The 15727-nt window shown below is 44.4% G+C and overlaps 1 protein-coding gene across 1 annotated transcript; it reads left to right on the top strand.

Moving 5' to 3' along the window:
* Positions 1-1609: 1609 nt before the first annotated feature.
* LOC107529217 (rho GTPase-activating protein 20-like) lies at positions 1610-6034 on the top strand. Its single transcript, XM_016202508.2, has 2 exons — positions 1610-3431; positions 4392-6034. Exons 1-2 carry the CDS (start codon positions 1610-1612, stop codon positions 6032-6034), a joined length of 3465 nt encoding a protein of 1154 aa, XP_016057994.2.
* Positions 6035-15727: the final 9693 nt, after the last annotated feature.

Raw genomic sequence — 15727 nt, forward strand, 5'->3', positions numbered from 1 at the left:
TGATAACCTAGTGGGTAAAATGGAAAAGTATCGGCTAATAATAAAGGAATTTGTAATTTATGATGAGAATGTGCCCCAAATGGCAACTGGCTTAACTTCAGCTTGGAAGGATATTTCTTATAGCCATAGAAACCTTCCCATAGCTGAGATAAAGAAATAGAGAGCTTGCTGATTAAATTTGTCTATGACATAAAGCTGCATAGAGACATAAATACATAAAAGACTAAATCAGGATCCTAAACCATTTGCATTTGTATCTAACAAGATTAATTTAACAAAGGTTCATGTAAGGTCTTATATCTGGGCCCCACAAGAACAACTGAACAAATGCAAGTGTGGAGAGTCAGGACCGGCAGACACATCTATAAAAAGACATTGAGGTTTTGGCCGAGATCAATATTTGCCTGCAGTGTGTTGAGACTGCCAAAGAAATTAATGCAATCTCAAGTGGTATTCATGATACATTACCCAAAGAGAGATAGTAGTCAGACCATATTTGGTCTCTTAAAAGCCACAGCTTAATGGAAATAAAAGAATTTAACCAAGAGAGAGACTGAAAAACCACGTTTAAGATATGGAAGATCTGGGTGATGCTTAATTCATTCAACAAAGATGTGCTCTGTGATTAGTTGGTATCAGGCGCCGTCATGGGCATTGGAGCTACCGTGGGAAACAAATTCTTAATCCTTAGGGATGAGATTCCAAAAAGGAGTAATAAATAGCTAACAACTGCCTTCTGGAAGAGAGATAAGATGTACTCTGAATGGCCCAAAGGAGCAGAAATTATGATGATTTGGAGCTTCAGGGAAAACTTTTTCTTCAATATTAAAAAAAACACCCCCCAAACCAACCAAGGGAGATGCCATTGGAGGGCGCTTGGCTGGTGGCTGAGTCCTGCCTTCCTGTTTACGGGGCGTTGCCCTGGCGGGTCCGTCCCCTGCCTCCCTCTGATGAGCCGGCCGCGTGAAATGAATGACCGGGCACCGCCCACTTACTTAGGGAAACTGCGGCAGCTGAGGGATCAGGCACATCTGCCCGCAAAGCCGGAGCCTCTAAGTAGGCAGCCTGGGCGATCCGCCCCCCCGCGCCCCCCAACCCCCCCCAGGCAGGTGTCTACACCAAGACGGCGAGGACGCTGCGCCTGCGGCGATGCACAGCAGGAGCACCCACTGGAGCCTGCGCCCCAGCAGCAGGCCCCCCCGCGCGCCCCCCCCCGCCTGCCACCCACGGGGTTCCAGCGAGCTGACTGCGCGTGGGCGGGGGGGGGGGATTTAACGCCTGGGGCTCGTGGCCCCCTGAGTTCTAATTCTAGAACTTCCCGTCCACCCGCCCTCAGGACCAGACCAGCAGCGCCGCTGTCTCCTAGGTCACCCCGCACCGTCCGTCTTCTCCTAAATCTCCCGGTACCCTGTATTCTGTGTATTCTTTGTGTTTGAGTGTAATCAGCCTCTGAGCGACCCAGCAGCCTCGTCTTCCTGTCCGTCCACCAGAGGGTAGGCGGGCAGCCCTGCCCCCCCCGGGGGGTGGGGCCAAGGTCGGGACATTGCCTGTCCCCAGCCCGGCAGAGGCGCTGGACGCCTGGGTCTGCTAGAGGTCAGCAGGGCTGCTGATGTCCCCAGGGGCTCAGCAACCCAGGATGAAGAAAATGAAAGCACCAGCAGAAAGGAGGTGGAGAGCTCCATCTCTGACCCTTGGTAAAGCCCTAGGAAAAGGGCCTAGTACCAAGGAGGGGCCTTCTGCTGGTGTGGACACATGTGCGTTTCTGTCATCATTTGTTTGCTCTAATAGGACTCTGCTATTAGAGGGCCCGGTAGAACTCAAAAGAGGCCGGCAGAGGTGGGAGCGGCATCTTTTCCTGTTCAATGATATGTGTGTTGTGGCCAAAGTCAAATATAACAACAACTTTAAGATGAAAAATAAAATAAAATTAAGTGACATGTGGGCAGCAGGCTGTGTGGATGAAGCGGGTGACGGCAATGCCGATGCCATGAGATCATTCATCCTGGGCTGGCCCACAGTGAACTTTGTGGCCACTTTCAGTTCCCCAGAACAGAAGGACAAATGGCTCTCCCTCCTTCAGAGATACATCAGTCTAGAGAAAGAGAAGGACTACCCAAAGAGCATTCCCCTCAAAATCTTCACCAAGGACAAGGGGAATTGCGCCTATTCTAAAATAATAATAATAAAGAATTCAGATACAGCGAAGGAAGTTATCAACATGTTACTACCAATGCTGAGGATAAGTGGCTCTGAGAGAGATTATCAGTTGTGGGTCAGTTCTGGCAAAGAAGCGGCACCGTATCCACTTACTGGGCATGAATATCCCTATGGAATTAAAATGAGCCATCTTCGAGACACTGCACTCCTGACACAGGGATCAGGGGACTCCACCAGTCCTTCCAAACTCCGAGAGCTCTTCCTCATGGAGCAGCTGCCCAGGGAGATGCAGTGCCAGTTCACCCTGCAGCCCAGCCTCCTGGCTGCGGCCCAGCAGCTGAGCGACTCAGGTCCAAAGACATCTAAAAGGAGAAGATCTCGCATAAAGTGGGCCTTTTGGCAGGGCGCTAGCGCTCGCCTGGATAACTCGCCCACGTCACCAACCTCTCCTATGCCAGGACAGCTCTTTGGAGCGTCTCTGCCAAGTATCTGTGAGAATGACAATCTGCCCAAACCTGTCTCTGATATGCTTTTTTTTCTTAATCAAGAAGGTCCCCTCACAGAGGGCATCTTCAGACTGTCAGCCAGTGTGAAATCTTGCCGAGAGCTAAAAGAGAAACTGAATTCCGGAGCTGAAGTACGCCTGGACTGTGAATCTATTTTTGTGATAGCATCCGTTTTAAAGGACTTTCTACGAAACATTCCCAGAAGTATTTTGTCATCAGATCTCTGTCATCACTGGGTCAGTGTAATGGATCAAGGAAATGATGAAGAGAAAATAAATACCATTCAAAGGCTACTAGACCAGCTCCCAAGAGCCAATGTTGTTCTCTTAAGGTACCTTTTTGGGGTACTACACAACATCGAGCAACACTCCTCATCCAACAAGATGACGGCATTTAATTTAGCCGTGTGCATCGCTCCCAGCATTCTTTGGCCTCCTAATTCCTCCAGCCCAGAACTAGAAAATGAATTTATAAAAAAGGTTACTCCGCTTATCCAATTTCTGATTGAAAATTGCTGTCGAATATTTGGAGAGGAAATCACTTCCCTCTTTGGAAAGGCTTCAGCAAAATGTGATACTGAAGAGAAGGCCTCCAGTATCTCTTGCTTACAGGTGACTGACTCCTCTTGTGACAGCCTGAAAAAGAAGCTAATTGCAGATGCTGATGCTCCCTGTAGTGATGTGCTAAAGGACCTTGGTCAGGCGAGCAGAAGCATGGCCTCTGTCTTAACCCTTAGTGACGATGACCTCAACCAGCCTGAGGTGGAAGGTCCTTTAATCCTGAGAGACATTGACTTAGACTGTTCTAAACATGAAGACATTCAAATGGAACCGCCTCATGAATACAAGCCTCTGACCGTCACAGTAGTGGACACAGAGCCCACACTGGAGGACCATGCCGGGGACCCGTCTTGTGTCTTAACCGTTTGTGACGATGACGTCAACCAGCCTGAGGTGGGAGGTCTTTTAACCCTGAGAGACTTTGACTTAGACTTTTCTAAACATGAAGACATTGAAATGGAACCGCCTCCTGAACACAAGCCTCTGACCGTCACAGTAGTGGACACAGAGCCCACACTGGAGGACCATGCCGGGGACCCGTCTTGTGTCTTAACCGTTTGTGACGATGACATTAACCAGCCGGAGGTGGGAGGTCTTTTAACCCTGAGAGACTTTGACTTAGACTCTTCTAAACATGAAGACATTCAAATGGAACCGCCTCCTGAATACAAGCCTCTGACCGTCACAGCAGTGGACACAGAGCCCACACTGGAGGACCATGCCGGGGACCCGTCTTGTGTCTTAACCGTTTGTGACGATGATGTCAACCAGCCTGAGGTGGGAGGTCTTTTAACCCTGAGAGACTTTGACTTAGACTTTTCTAAACATGAAGACATTGAAATGGAACCGCCTCCTGAACACAAGCCTCTGACCGTCACAGTAGTGGACACAGAGCCCACACTGGAGGACCATGCCGGGGACCCGTCTTCTGTCTTAACCGTTTGTGACGATGACGTCAACCAGCCTGAGGTGGGAGGTCTTTTAACCCTGAGAGACTTTGACTTAGACTTTTCTAAACATGAAGACATTGAAATGGAACCACCTCCTGAACACAAGCCTCTGACCGTCACAGTAGTGGACACAGAGCCCACACTGGAGGACCATGCCGGGGACCCGTCTTGTGTCTTAACCATTTGTGACGATGACATTAACCAGCCTGAGGTGGGAGGTCTTTTAACCCTGAGAGACTTTGACTTAGACTCTTCTAAACATGAAGACATTCAAATGGAACCGTCTCCTGAATACAAACCTCTGACCGTCGCAGTACTGGACAGAGAGCACACACTGCAGGAACATGCCGGGGACCTGTCTGGCATGACCGAATCCAGCTATCTGTCCACTGCTGCAGCAGATGCTCCAAAAAGCCTAAGGCAACACCAGTACCCCTTGGAGTCCAGCACCAGCTATCTAGATTCAAAGCTTTCGTCTCTCAAACAGTTTTACCAAAAAAAGCTGCGCAAGTCCAGACATGGTGCAGTTCCCTCACAAAAAGATGAGGACCATCTGAAGCAGAAACAACCCCTACAGGAGGAGGGTACGGCCTGTTTTAAGGAGAGTTTAGTTACAGGCACTGATATCAAGAACAATGACATTAAAAAAAGTGCTAAGAAGAAAAGCTTGTTTGGTAATAAAGGAAATCATGGGAAGCTTCTCCCTAGATCCAAGGCAGGGGCCATTTCTGTGGCATCCTGCAGTCACATGTCCCCACAGGATCATCCCAGGAGCCAGCCCTTTGGTTTAGATACATCGGGAACCGCCCTTCCACACACAACTGGTGCCCTCAAGAATTCAGAGAGGCAGCAGCTCTGCTCAGAGCCCAACATTGATGTCCAGCCCTGCAAACGGAGCTACCTCAGGAGGATATTTTCAAAGAAACAAAATAAAACTGACTACGCATCTGGTCACCTGCATCGAGAGGAGGACCATCTAAAACCGCAAATAGAAGGGAAAAACCTTGTTAATCAGAGTTTGGTCATGGGGATTGAGGTGGACAAGAGTAGTGCCACAAAGCAAAATACTAGATGTTTACCCTGGAGATTAAACATCTGCTTGCCCTGTATAAGCACTTCTCCGTGTGACTCATCAGGGAGCTCCCAAGACTCTGCTTTTTCTCAGATCTCAGAACATTCCGTGTGTACACCCACTGAAACTTCCTCGCCAATAGATTGCAATTTTCAGGCTCAAAGCAAGCCGGGAGAACTTTCTTCTGACTTCTGCAGTCCCAGTCTCATTTCTGGAGTGCCTGGTACCTCCTCTGGGCAGACTGGCAGCTGCCTGGCTTATACAAATAATGACAGTGTAGAGTGTCATTCACAAATGCATTCTGTAACTCTTCATCCCAGCATGTGGTTGAGAAATGGTTTGGCTAGTTTGAAAACCTGGTCCTTCAAAAAGAAAGCAAGGGCACCTAGATCAGAGGAAAAGAAATTAGCTTCTCAAAAAGAATCCATGGAGCCACCTCCCTGTGCTTCTGGTGTTCTAGAGGCCAACTCACTGCAAGAGAATCCGAAAGATATGCCCTTGACAGCAACTGAAAGAGTAGGAGCTGTGCTGACAGGCCACCAGCATAGCTCATGTCCTAACCGAGACTCAGAGAAACACAGTAGGTCTCCATTCAGCCTGGTGGAAGACAGCCTGAAGCTTCACATGTCACACGAGGAAGGAAAGAATAGTGGGCAGTGCTCTCCTGGCACTCCACCTTGTGAGAGATCCTTACCCAGCTCTTTGATTGTGGATGAAGTGTCCAGCCCAGACTCAGGGTCTGCAGCAGTTAAGGATGTTGGGAACAAACATTCAACCAAAGACATTTAACCACAAGAATCTGATGTCTAGAAGAACAGAGACTGGGCCAATAATGACATCAAGACAATAATTATGACTTTTTTGGTATAAAATACCTGGGCTGGGGGCATAAAGGTAATCTTTGCTAATACTTAGGACAACAAAATGATTCCCTGTATTGAGACCATTTGGCAAAACATTTAGACTAAAAAGCTGCATCACCTGTGTGTGTGGGAGGCTTTTCCTTATCAGAGCATGGGATTGGTTCTATCATGTGATTGTAGGGATACTGGAAGGGAGAGAAGGCCTCTTGGCTGCCAGGCCGCCTTTTCAATCATTGGATTTGGATTTCCTCACCTCCAAAAGTTTTCACATATGTTTGTTCCAAACGATTTACGGTTTACAGATAGTTTATATCCCATAAATTTACTTCATATCCATGGACATTTCTCCTCTCACTTTAAAAGTTACACTGGTACATCTCCTGGGTTATCGCCTTGCCAGCTGGTAAGGGATAGAATCAGGAATGGATATACATCTTCCTTCATTTTAACTTATAAGAAGTTGCTTAGAACCCATTGGGTCTCTCTATTCCACCATCAGATGGACCTTTCTCCCACAAACTAGCTTATTCCAAATTTTTTTCTGAGCCACTAGGGAACTCTCATGTCAAATATTCTTTCCCTGTTGTCCTAAATGTTGTATTTTTCAGTTATAGGGGGAAATGTAATATTTTCTGTAAGATATAAAAACTTTTTTTCAGCATTGGCTATTGGTGCTACCTACCTCTAGGGTACATGGCCCTCTTTGCCCTAAGCACTATATAGTTAGCTTTTAGAACTCTGTGTCCAAAGAACTCCTTCATGACATTGGCCATCTTGGTCACAGATGTGAAGCAGATGTCATCTTGCAGCTGACCACTCCTATAGTTAGATTCCTGAGTGTTCATGTGCATCTTTTGTGAAATATAAAGGCAACAAGGATTTCCTTTATCCTTAGGGCAATGCTACTCTCTGAACTGCAAGTTGTAAATGAAGCGCTCCTGCTTGCAGTACCTTTCTGGAAGAAATTTCTCCTCTACTTAACAAAATAATAGTTCTAGTCCTTTCCCCCCATATTGATGAGTAGAAAAATCACCCACCCAGTTTGAAGCATGGGAGAAAATAGATGTTGAAGTTCTTAAATAACCATTTTTATGCTCTGTTTTCCCTTAGATACTCCTGTAATACTTAATGTGAATAGTTAATATTACTGGAAGGTATTGTGTGATGTGAAGAATATGCCATTTTATTTTACTCTGTTAGCCTATATAATGTATTAGACCGATGCTCTATCTAAAATGCTTTGAATGTATATCTTGACAAATTTTACTGCTACAGTTTCTCAGGTGCACTCCACCCAAGGACACTCTCAAGGATCCAGGGGACAGGAGCAGAGTGGTAGATTGATCTGGGCAGTAGCATATAGTATCTAGGCACAGCCACGAGAGTTTTCTGTGTGGTCAGTGTGGAAGTCAGAAGGGGAATGTGAGATGTGTTCATATGAGCATAGCCCTCACTGAGTGCTGGGGCCAGGTGGTGGAGGGTGACAGAAATAGGATCATGTCCCAGAAAGGACACCTAATGGCACTGTTGGAGTATTCCAGGTATACTCATGCATTGGTATCTTTGACTGTTTCTCCCACCACATGTCCAACCAACATACTGAGTTTAATTTCATGTCACAATGGAAGGAAGGAAAATACTACCTAGACATGTAAATTCAAATGGACCTTTACTAAAATTATTATGAGATTAAGATTAATGTCTTTATACTTTTCTCTACTGCTTCTATGAATCGGTGAATTAGGAGGAATTAAAATGGCATGCCTGAATGAAACTAAAATTAGGGGAAGAGCTAATTTATGCACCAAATTTTACTAAACAATAAAGCCTAAGCATGTTATTTATGTGCAGTCATGAATAAAATGCAGCTTTCAATTTCTCCATGATTAAAGATGATTGTTTCCACAGGCTTATTTAATCTTGGTCTGACATCATTTAGTATAACATAATAAGCCGAATTGAAATTTCATTTACAGAAATTAATGGGGTCATGACCCCACACAATGCTTTGGAGCCAAGATGCATGTTTGTTGAGAAAAGGAAGAGTCACACAGTATGAACCACCAACAGGACCGAATCTCTCCTGTTGAACCTTCAAGAAATCAGATTTTCAATTGTTGAGGTTAGGACCCTACTAGGAGAGGATCGTTTTATGAAGTGGTGCCAAAACAAGGTTTCTTTTCAGCTTGTTGTTGAAAAAGTAAAACTAGACTATTTCCAACATCAGTATTTAGTTGTAAACAAGTCATGCCCCAGAAGTGAAGGCAAATTGGTTGGAAGTGAAAGAAGACAGTTACATTCAGGGACATCTCATGGGGATGGACAGTCACAGGACTGTGAAGGCCATGTGTAGAAATTCCGTCAGGTGAAGGAAGACATACACTTACCTGGGACAAGAACCAAGGTGGGATGAATTATAAGCCAATCAGAAGGGAGGAGACAAAAATATCGATGGCAGAAGCAGTGAGATGTGATGGTTGAGTTAGGCAGCTTACGATCTAAATTCACAGACAAAGCCTGTGATGGATGCTCCTTTTATGTGCCCCTGAGCACCTTGCTGGAACAGGAGCTGGTCTGAGAAGGAACTTAGGTTCCCAGAGACAGATGTGGGCTAATGTGGGCTATCGTGCACAGCCCCAGCAGACAGATGGCAGATTGGGGCACTACCTTCTCTTCCAACTTCCTCCTCGTGTGACTTCCTCTACTGAAGAGGCTGGGAAGATGAAAATTTATGTCCCAGACTTCCCTAGGACAATCAGATGCACTCATGTGAAAACTGGGGGTGGGGAGGGGCAGCACACAAGGCACCCATGTTGCTATTGTAGTTCTAACTAGCGTGGAATGACTTGATTTCTAGCTCCTCTGGTGGCAGCTCTTTGATCCCCAATTAGAGCCCCAGTGGTGTGCGATCCTGGAGCCAGCATGGGGCACAGTGATTTCCTGATCCATCAATTTTCTAATTATGGCACAAGTAGCAGTTCTTTTAGTCAGTTTTGTTTCGAAACTCATTCCTGGAGACCCAGCCTTGAACCTGCTTCTCTAACCTTGCCAAAAATTTGGAAGTACCTAGTTTCCTATATTAAATGTTTTTCTGTTTATGTGCATTGAGACACTGACTGATAGCACAGCTCTGCCATTTGACCAATAATTCTAGCTAACATTTCCAGTGCCTGGAAAAAAACCAATACTTCCTAGAGCAGAAACATGCTGAGACTAACAGGATGATCTTTCCTGTCCAACTCTCCACCCTCCCCCACTTAATGCTACAGCTTTCTTTTCAGGCAGCACTCAAAGGAACGAAATACATAGAGAATGAAGATCTACTTTTTTTACTTGCAAATCTTTAATAAAGAATATAGTCTTGAAAGCCAATTTGATTTATAAGCCTTATTGATTTATAAGAACTGGGTGCATGAGAAATAGTTTTTATTTTGAAGTCTAAAAATAAAAAATAAAAAAATGGGTTGGCTCAAAAGGAAATAGGACCAAGCCTTGAGAATCAAAAGTATAGACTTTATACCATAAAATACAGAATTTGGAAAAAAAAAAGTATGATGTCAAAGTTTTTCTCCTCTAAGGTAAGAATTCAATCCTTCAGCAGCAAGGGGAATCGAGAACTTGAATGCTTCCAGGTTCCCCAATAATAGACTCAGGTTCTTGCCTGAAGTTTCACATGCTGCACATGTGACAGGAATCCAAGACATATTTTAGGGCCAAGCTGAGAGCAGAGAATGCATCTTTGGAACTTGTCAAAGCAGAGTCAGGAGATGCAAGCCTCACCCAGCATTGCTCTTGAAGGCCAGAGGCAATGTCCCAGGGAGGGCTGGGGTAGATGTGCCTGAGGGCAGTCTCACACAATCAGCACTTCCCAGCACAGGGTTATTGTGTAGCTAAGGAAGCTTGGATTCTGGGCCTTCCACTTACAAAGCCTGGGTGGGATCCAACAATGTGTTCACAAGTAAGGTGTCTCAGCTGCAGGCAGTGCAGACCACTGTCTTTTTCTTCACTATCTGTCCCTTTGTCATAATTCCCTATGTGGAGTGGCCACAGACTGTTTGGGATCTGTGACATGGCTTGCAGACCCTTCCTTGCACAGACATTTGGTATAGGAGTAGCTTCTAGGAATACTCGTGTTACCTGAAACTGTGTCATCTCCTCTGGCATCATTATAGGAAGATGCAGAGTCAAAGGACATATTGTAATATGGGTGTGCCCTGTGGTACCCAGCACTACCGGGAAGATGCTGTTATTGGAAAGGGAATTATATGGTACCAGAAGCTAATCTGTGGGACATTCTTCCAAAGCAACAGATGTGTAAAATTGTAAACTGAGAATTTGGTTCTCATTGCCAAATTCTAAAATTTTCAATATGGAAGTCCTCTCCTCTTGAAAACATATTCAGTTTTCTGGGGGTTTTTTGTGTTGTTTTTTTTAATGGAATTAACATTAAATTTAGCAGAATTTCTGTATTGTAAAATACAAGCTTGTATTAATACTACCAAGAGAGTGTGTCTGTGTAGGAAGCCATGTGTTTTATCGACCATGCTAGAGGAAAATGAGTCATTCTATTTATTTAAAAAACAGTATTTTAAAATTGTTGTCACATAAGAGGCAATCAAAGGGTATGCCAAAAAAATAATAAAGGGCAAAAGTATTACTAAATGAAGAAAATGAATTAGAAGTATTTTTCTAGATTTTGTGATGTGAGTGGTATGTCAGCTTTTACTAATATGCAATTTGTTGTTATTTCTTTTCTCATTTTAAGTAAAATTTCACATTTGTTTCTAATTTTGTATGTTTTTTTCCTTAAAAGAGGCCTTTCAAATTATGCAAATTGCAGGCCCCATTAAACCAAAATGTGTCCCTGATTTCTAACCTAGAGCTCCTGAGCCCTGCAGGAGGCTGCAGAGTTCTGGGAGAGCTGTGTCCCAAAGGGCTCTTTGCTCAGAGAGGAGGGTGCAGCGTGTGTGGTCCTTACGGCCTGAGGCACAGACACTGACAGGGGAACTTACCTGGAAATGAGTGTGGGCCAATAAGGAGAGAGGGTGCCATGTAAAACAGAGGTTCCCTCCCCAGTGACTGGATGACAGCTAAGCTTCCCTACCCCAAACTCTGTCCCAAGGAGAAAGACAAAAATAAAAGGGAAGACAAAATCTTGAATTGTCTTAAAGCCAGAAGTATCTGAGCTACCTTGAACTGGCAAGATTATGTTTCCAAACATTAGAAGAAATACAGTCTTGGTAGCTAAGTTTAGTTCGGTGACAGGGTATAACGAGAAAAGTATGGACTCTAATTCCGGAATCAGTGACTTGAAAAAATTCATTCAACTCCATGAGTCTTTTGGCTGCCCTACACCATCAAGGCCAGCTCCAGGGGCGAAGACTGCACAGTAGGGTTCCCTTCAGTGGGATATCACTGACAGCTGGTGGGTTATGGTGGATCTGTATAAGGGATTGGCCTGTTGCTTTGAATTTTCTGCTGTTGTATATTTCTTTAAATTTCCTTCTTGGGTCTTTTAATGCAAACTTCAAAAGAGCCAGAGGGACCACTGTTCACTGCCATTTTGAACTGGAACTTGAGGCCACTGGGATTTTTTAACTGAACTGACTGAGCAATACTCATCAAAGCCACCCAAATCTTGGGGCTCGGTTCTGATGTCAGAGGCTGCAAAGGGGATATGAGGTAGCTGGTCTGGTCTGACAGAGTGTGTGATCTCCACCTGGTTTATGAGTCTCTCCCTAATCTTGTCAGGAGTCTGACAAAGCACATTCTTTCTTATTTCTGACTCAGTCATATTTTCTGAGCCCAGCTTGTTGAATTAGTGTTTTCATTCCCTTCCTGCTTGATAGTTACTAATTCTCCACAAGGCAGGGCTAATGGCAAGGTTAGATCTGGAAATGTGTCCTCAAGCAAGAATGTTACATAGGGTCTCATTTTGTCAACCGCAAAATAAATTTGTCTCCAGCCTGTTCAAAGAGAAAAATGTCAAGGTTTCCCTTTATTTCCTAGAAAGACCAGAACCCCTGGGGCAAACGAGCCTTGTTGGAGCAGGCATTTTTCATTAGGTAAAAATAAGTATCTGAATTGCATCTTGTTTCTAAAAGCAAGAGATAACCATGTGCCTTAATAACACTCTGGATGTAATCCAGAAAAAAGGGAGAGGCCTCTTTTCCTTGAGGACCCTGATTTCCTGACCGTTGGGGTGTGATCAGACCAGTAGATACACAAATATGTTGCTTCAAAGATTAGCTTTGAGTAGGAACAGAGAGAAGGGTAAAGAAATCAGCAAAGGAAAATTTGCAGCTTGCCCATGCCTAAGATATTTGCATTTCTGGGTGATGGGCTGCTGTGCATGCTGTGAACAGAAGAGGAAAGCTGCCTGCCTCTCTCAGTATCCCTGCAGCCTTCCAGCCTTCCTGGCTCTGTAACCGGCCAGGAAGACCAATCAATAGCATTCTGGGACAGAAAGCGGTCCTCTGAGCAGGAGAGCGTTTGGCAGCACTAAGCAATGCAGTGCTCCTGCTAAGGAGGAGAGGCATCTGCTTTTGACCACCCTAGTCCAGAATGGGCTCCGAGAACATGCTGCTCACGCCCAGGCAGTACTTGCTATGTGTACATGGTGCCCCTGCCTGGCCCTCAGCACTCTATAGTTTAACTCTTTCCTGATTACTAGAGAAAACTCTCTGCTAGTTACAGTCTGCTGCCAGGTGCCCTTGTACTGAGGCAGCACAGAAGGCCTTTGGAAACTGAAAAGCTGCACCGCTGTAGGGATCAATGCTTTCCTCCCAACCTGCAATCCTTGCTACTGTCCTGCATTCCATCTCAACCTCTTTCTCTTTCCAGGTCTGTTTCTAAAATGCTGGGTCTAATAGATCAGCTAGTTGCCCTTGCTATTTATTTGAAAGATGAAATCCCACTCTGTAGAGAGAAAATATGTGGTATGGGGTAAAGCCACAAAGTTTCATCAGTCTTAGACTTCAGACCTGGCTCTGCCATCCACTGCCTGGTAGTTTGGTAAAGTTATTGAGCCTCTTCGAACCTCAGTGCCCTATTTGGAAACTGGGACACAAATTCTTACAATGAAGGGTCTTGAATTGGAGATCATGCATGAAAAGTGCTTGTTAACATCTGGTACTTCGTGAAAGCAGCCCCCCCTTATCTGCAGGGGATGTGTTCCAAGATCCCCAATGGATGCCTGAAATCACAGATAGTACTGAACCTTGTGTACACTATTATCCTATACATACATACCTATGAATAGCTTTAACTTATAAATTAGGTAAGGTAAGAGATTAACAGCAAAAACTAATAGTAAAATAGGGCAGTTATAACAATATACTGTAATAATAGTTACATGAATGGCTTTAGGGCCCTTATTAAGTAAAATAAGGGTTACCTGAACACAATCTGATAACCCAGCCACTATTAAGTGAGTATATACAGCATGGAGACACTAGAGCAAAGGACAATTTACACTCTGGGCCGGACAGAGGGAGAGGGTGTGAAATTTCTTTACACTGGTCAGAATGGCAAACAATTTAAAACAAGAATTGTTTATTTTGGAATTTTTTATTTAATATTTTCAGACCATGGCTGACCACAAATAACTGGAAAACCATGAATAAGGGGGCACTCCTGTAGGTACTTAATAAGTGATTGCTATTAGCAACGCCAGCTGATTTATAGTGTTTCTCTTTTGTTGAAAATTAAGGGAGGTGTGGCATTTTCCTGCTCTTTATAATGGGACACGCAGAGCAGCTTTTAATCTCTCAGTATCCTGTGCATAACCTCTTCAAATATAATGGCATATTGATTTAAATAATATATGTTATTATTATAGGAGGGCTGCTCATTTTGGGGGAGTCCTTTTGATCATTCTGTTACTAGTTATAAAAGTCAAGGTTATATTATTACATGGTACTTTTTTGGTTGTAAGTAAAGGAAACTAAACTCATATATATCTATATGAGTTTATATATAATTATAATGATATATAGAATTCTACTTGTAATATATGTTTAATTATATATTTGTATACATGTATGTATATATCTATACATATATATGTATTTATATGTATTATAAGTGAAGAGTTAGCTCATAAACACTTTGGAAGAGCCATGGAATCTGGACACTAGGGCCTCAGGGTCTAAAACTGGGTGCTCAGCACAACTAGCATTGTTACTGTCAGTTTTTATATCTTCTTCACGTGGTGGGGACTGTGGTCACTAGCTATGGCTCCCAAGCCACCATCATCAGGGAAAGCTTATTTCTGCCCATGTCTACTTGGGTCATGTGACCACATCGGAACAAATCACTTCACAGGGCGATGTGGTCTCACGATTGGCCAAGCAGGGTCTCACTGGCCACATGATGACCAGGGGAGCAGAAGCTCTTAATGGAAGAAGAGCAAAGGAAAGTTTTCTAGGCAGATAGATGCAGCTACCATAGTCTGTTACAGTCCACCTTATGGCTGCCCAGGCCTTACGCTAACCTATATTCCCATAGTCACAGTGCCAGAGTTCCCAGCATAACACAACTGTGCCTTGTGAAATCACATATGCACTTACCACCATCTCTGAAAGGGAGATCACCCCAAATCACACCCAGTTATCTCATCCAGCTCCAAGACCAGGACCTCTCTGGGTGATGAATATGTCTGGTCATGGCTTCTTTTAGTCTGTCGATACATTTAATCACTTTCAACACGCTGAATAACCAATAGTGGGAGGAAAACCACAGCAGGAGCTGCCATCTATAAAGGGGGAAACTGAAAGGCATGAGACATGATCGACTGGTCCACAGTGTATCCTCTGCTTCTGTGCCCGGTGGGCCAGTCTGGCCTCTCTTACTCCTGCCCTGGTGAGACTTCCCCTGTCCAGTGGCCTCCAGGATGATGTCTAAGAAGCACATAGGGATGATTTCTCTTCAGGGAGCTGCTTTCACAGTCCCCTTCCTGTCGATGTTGGAGCCTGAGAATTGTTTTAGGAGTTGAGTATCATGGGCTTTTTTCTAAGCTGGGTTTTCTTTGTCAGTTCAACTTTCTTAAAACTCTACTAGCTGCCAGACTATTCTTTTCCATTCCTGGGAAAATTCATAGCTAGTAATCAAAACAATAAATTTTAAAACTATGGTCCTTAACTCTAGACATACTTCATTCCTTTGCAGTTTTCATCTCTTAGCAACAGGCCCAGGGGCTCTGCCCATTGGACCAAACAAGCTTCAACCATGGCACAGCTTAAAGCAATAGACCAGGCAGTGAGACAGAGTCAATCTCCTCCCCATCCTAGTGTGTAACCCAGTGGGGAGTATTTAACCATGGGGAAATTATGATCTCTATAGGCATAACGTACACAGCAGGAAATGCTTACAGGGTTGTAGTTAAGGTCCCTCATTTCTGCAGACTTGTTAGATTCTTGTTTTACATCAAGCATCAGAAAGAACAGGCACAGTAGGAGACTTAGTGGTGGGAGAATGGCCGGGCAAGGCTTTCCCCATTTCTGAGGACAACTCCCTTGCTATCATCACCCTGCTTTTACTCACACAGAGAATTTAACTCTCACCCTCACAGGTAGTGGATTATTAGGTCACAGGGAAAAGGTCAGCTGCATTCTGCTCT

This window comes from Miniopterus natalensis, chromosome 13 (genome assembly GCF_054644295.1).
Source record: "Miniopterus natalensis isolate mMinNat1 chromosome 13, mMinNat1.hap1, whole genome shotgun sequence".
Classification (NCBI taxonomy): domain Eukaryota; kingdom Metazoa; phylum Chordata; class Mammalia; order Chiroptera; family Miniopteridae; genus Miniopterus; species Miniopterus natalensis.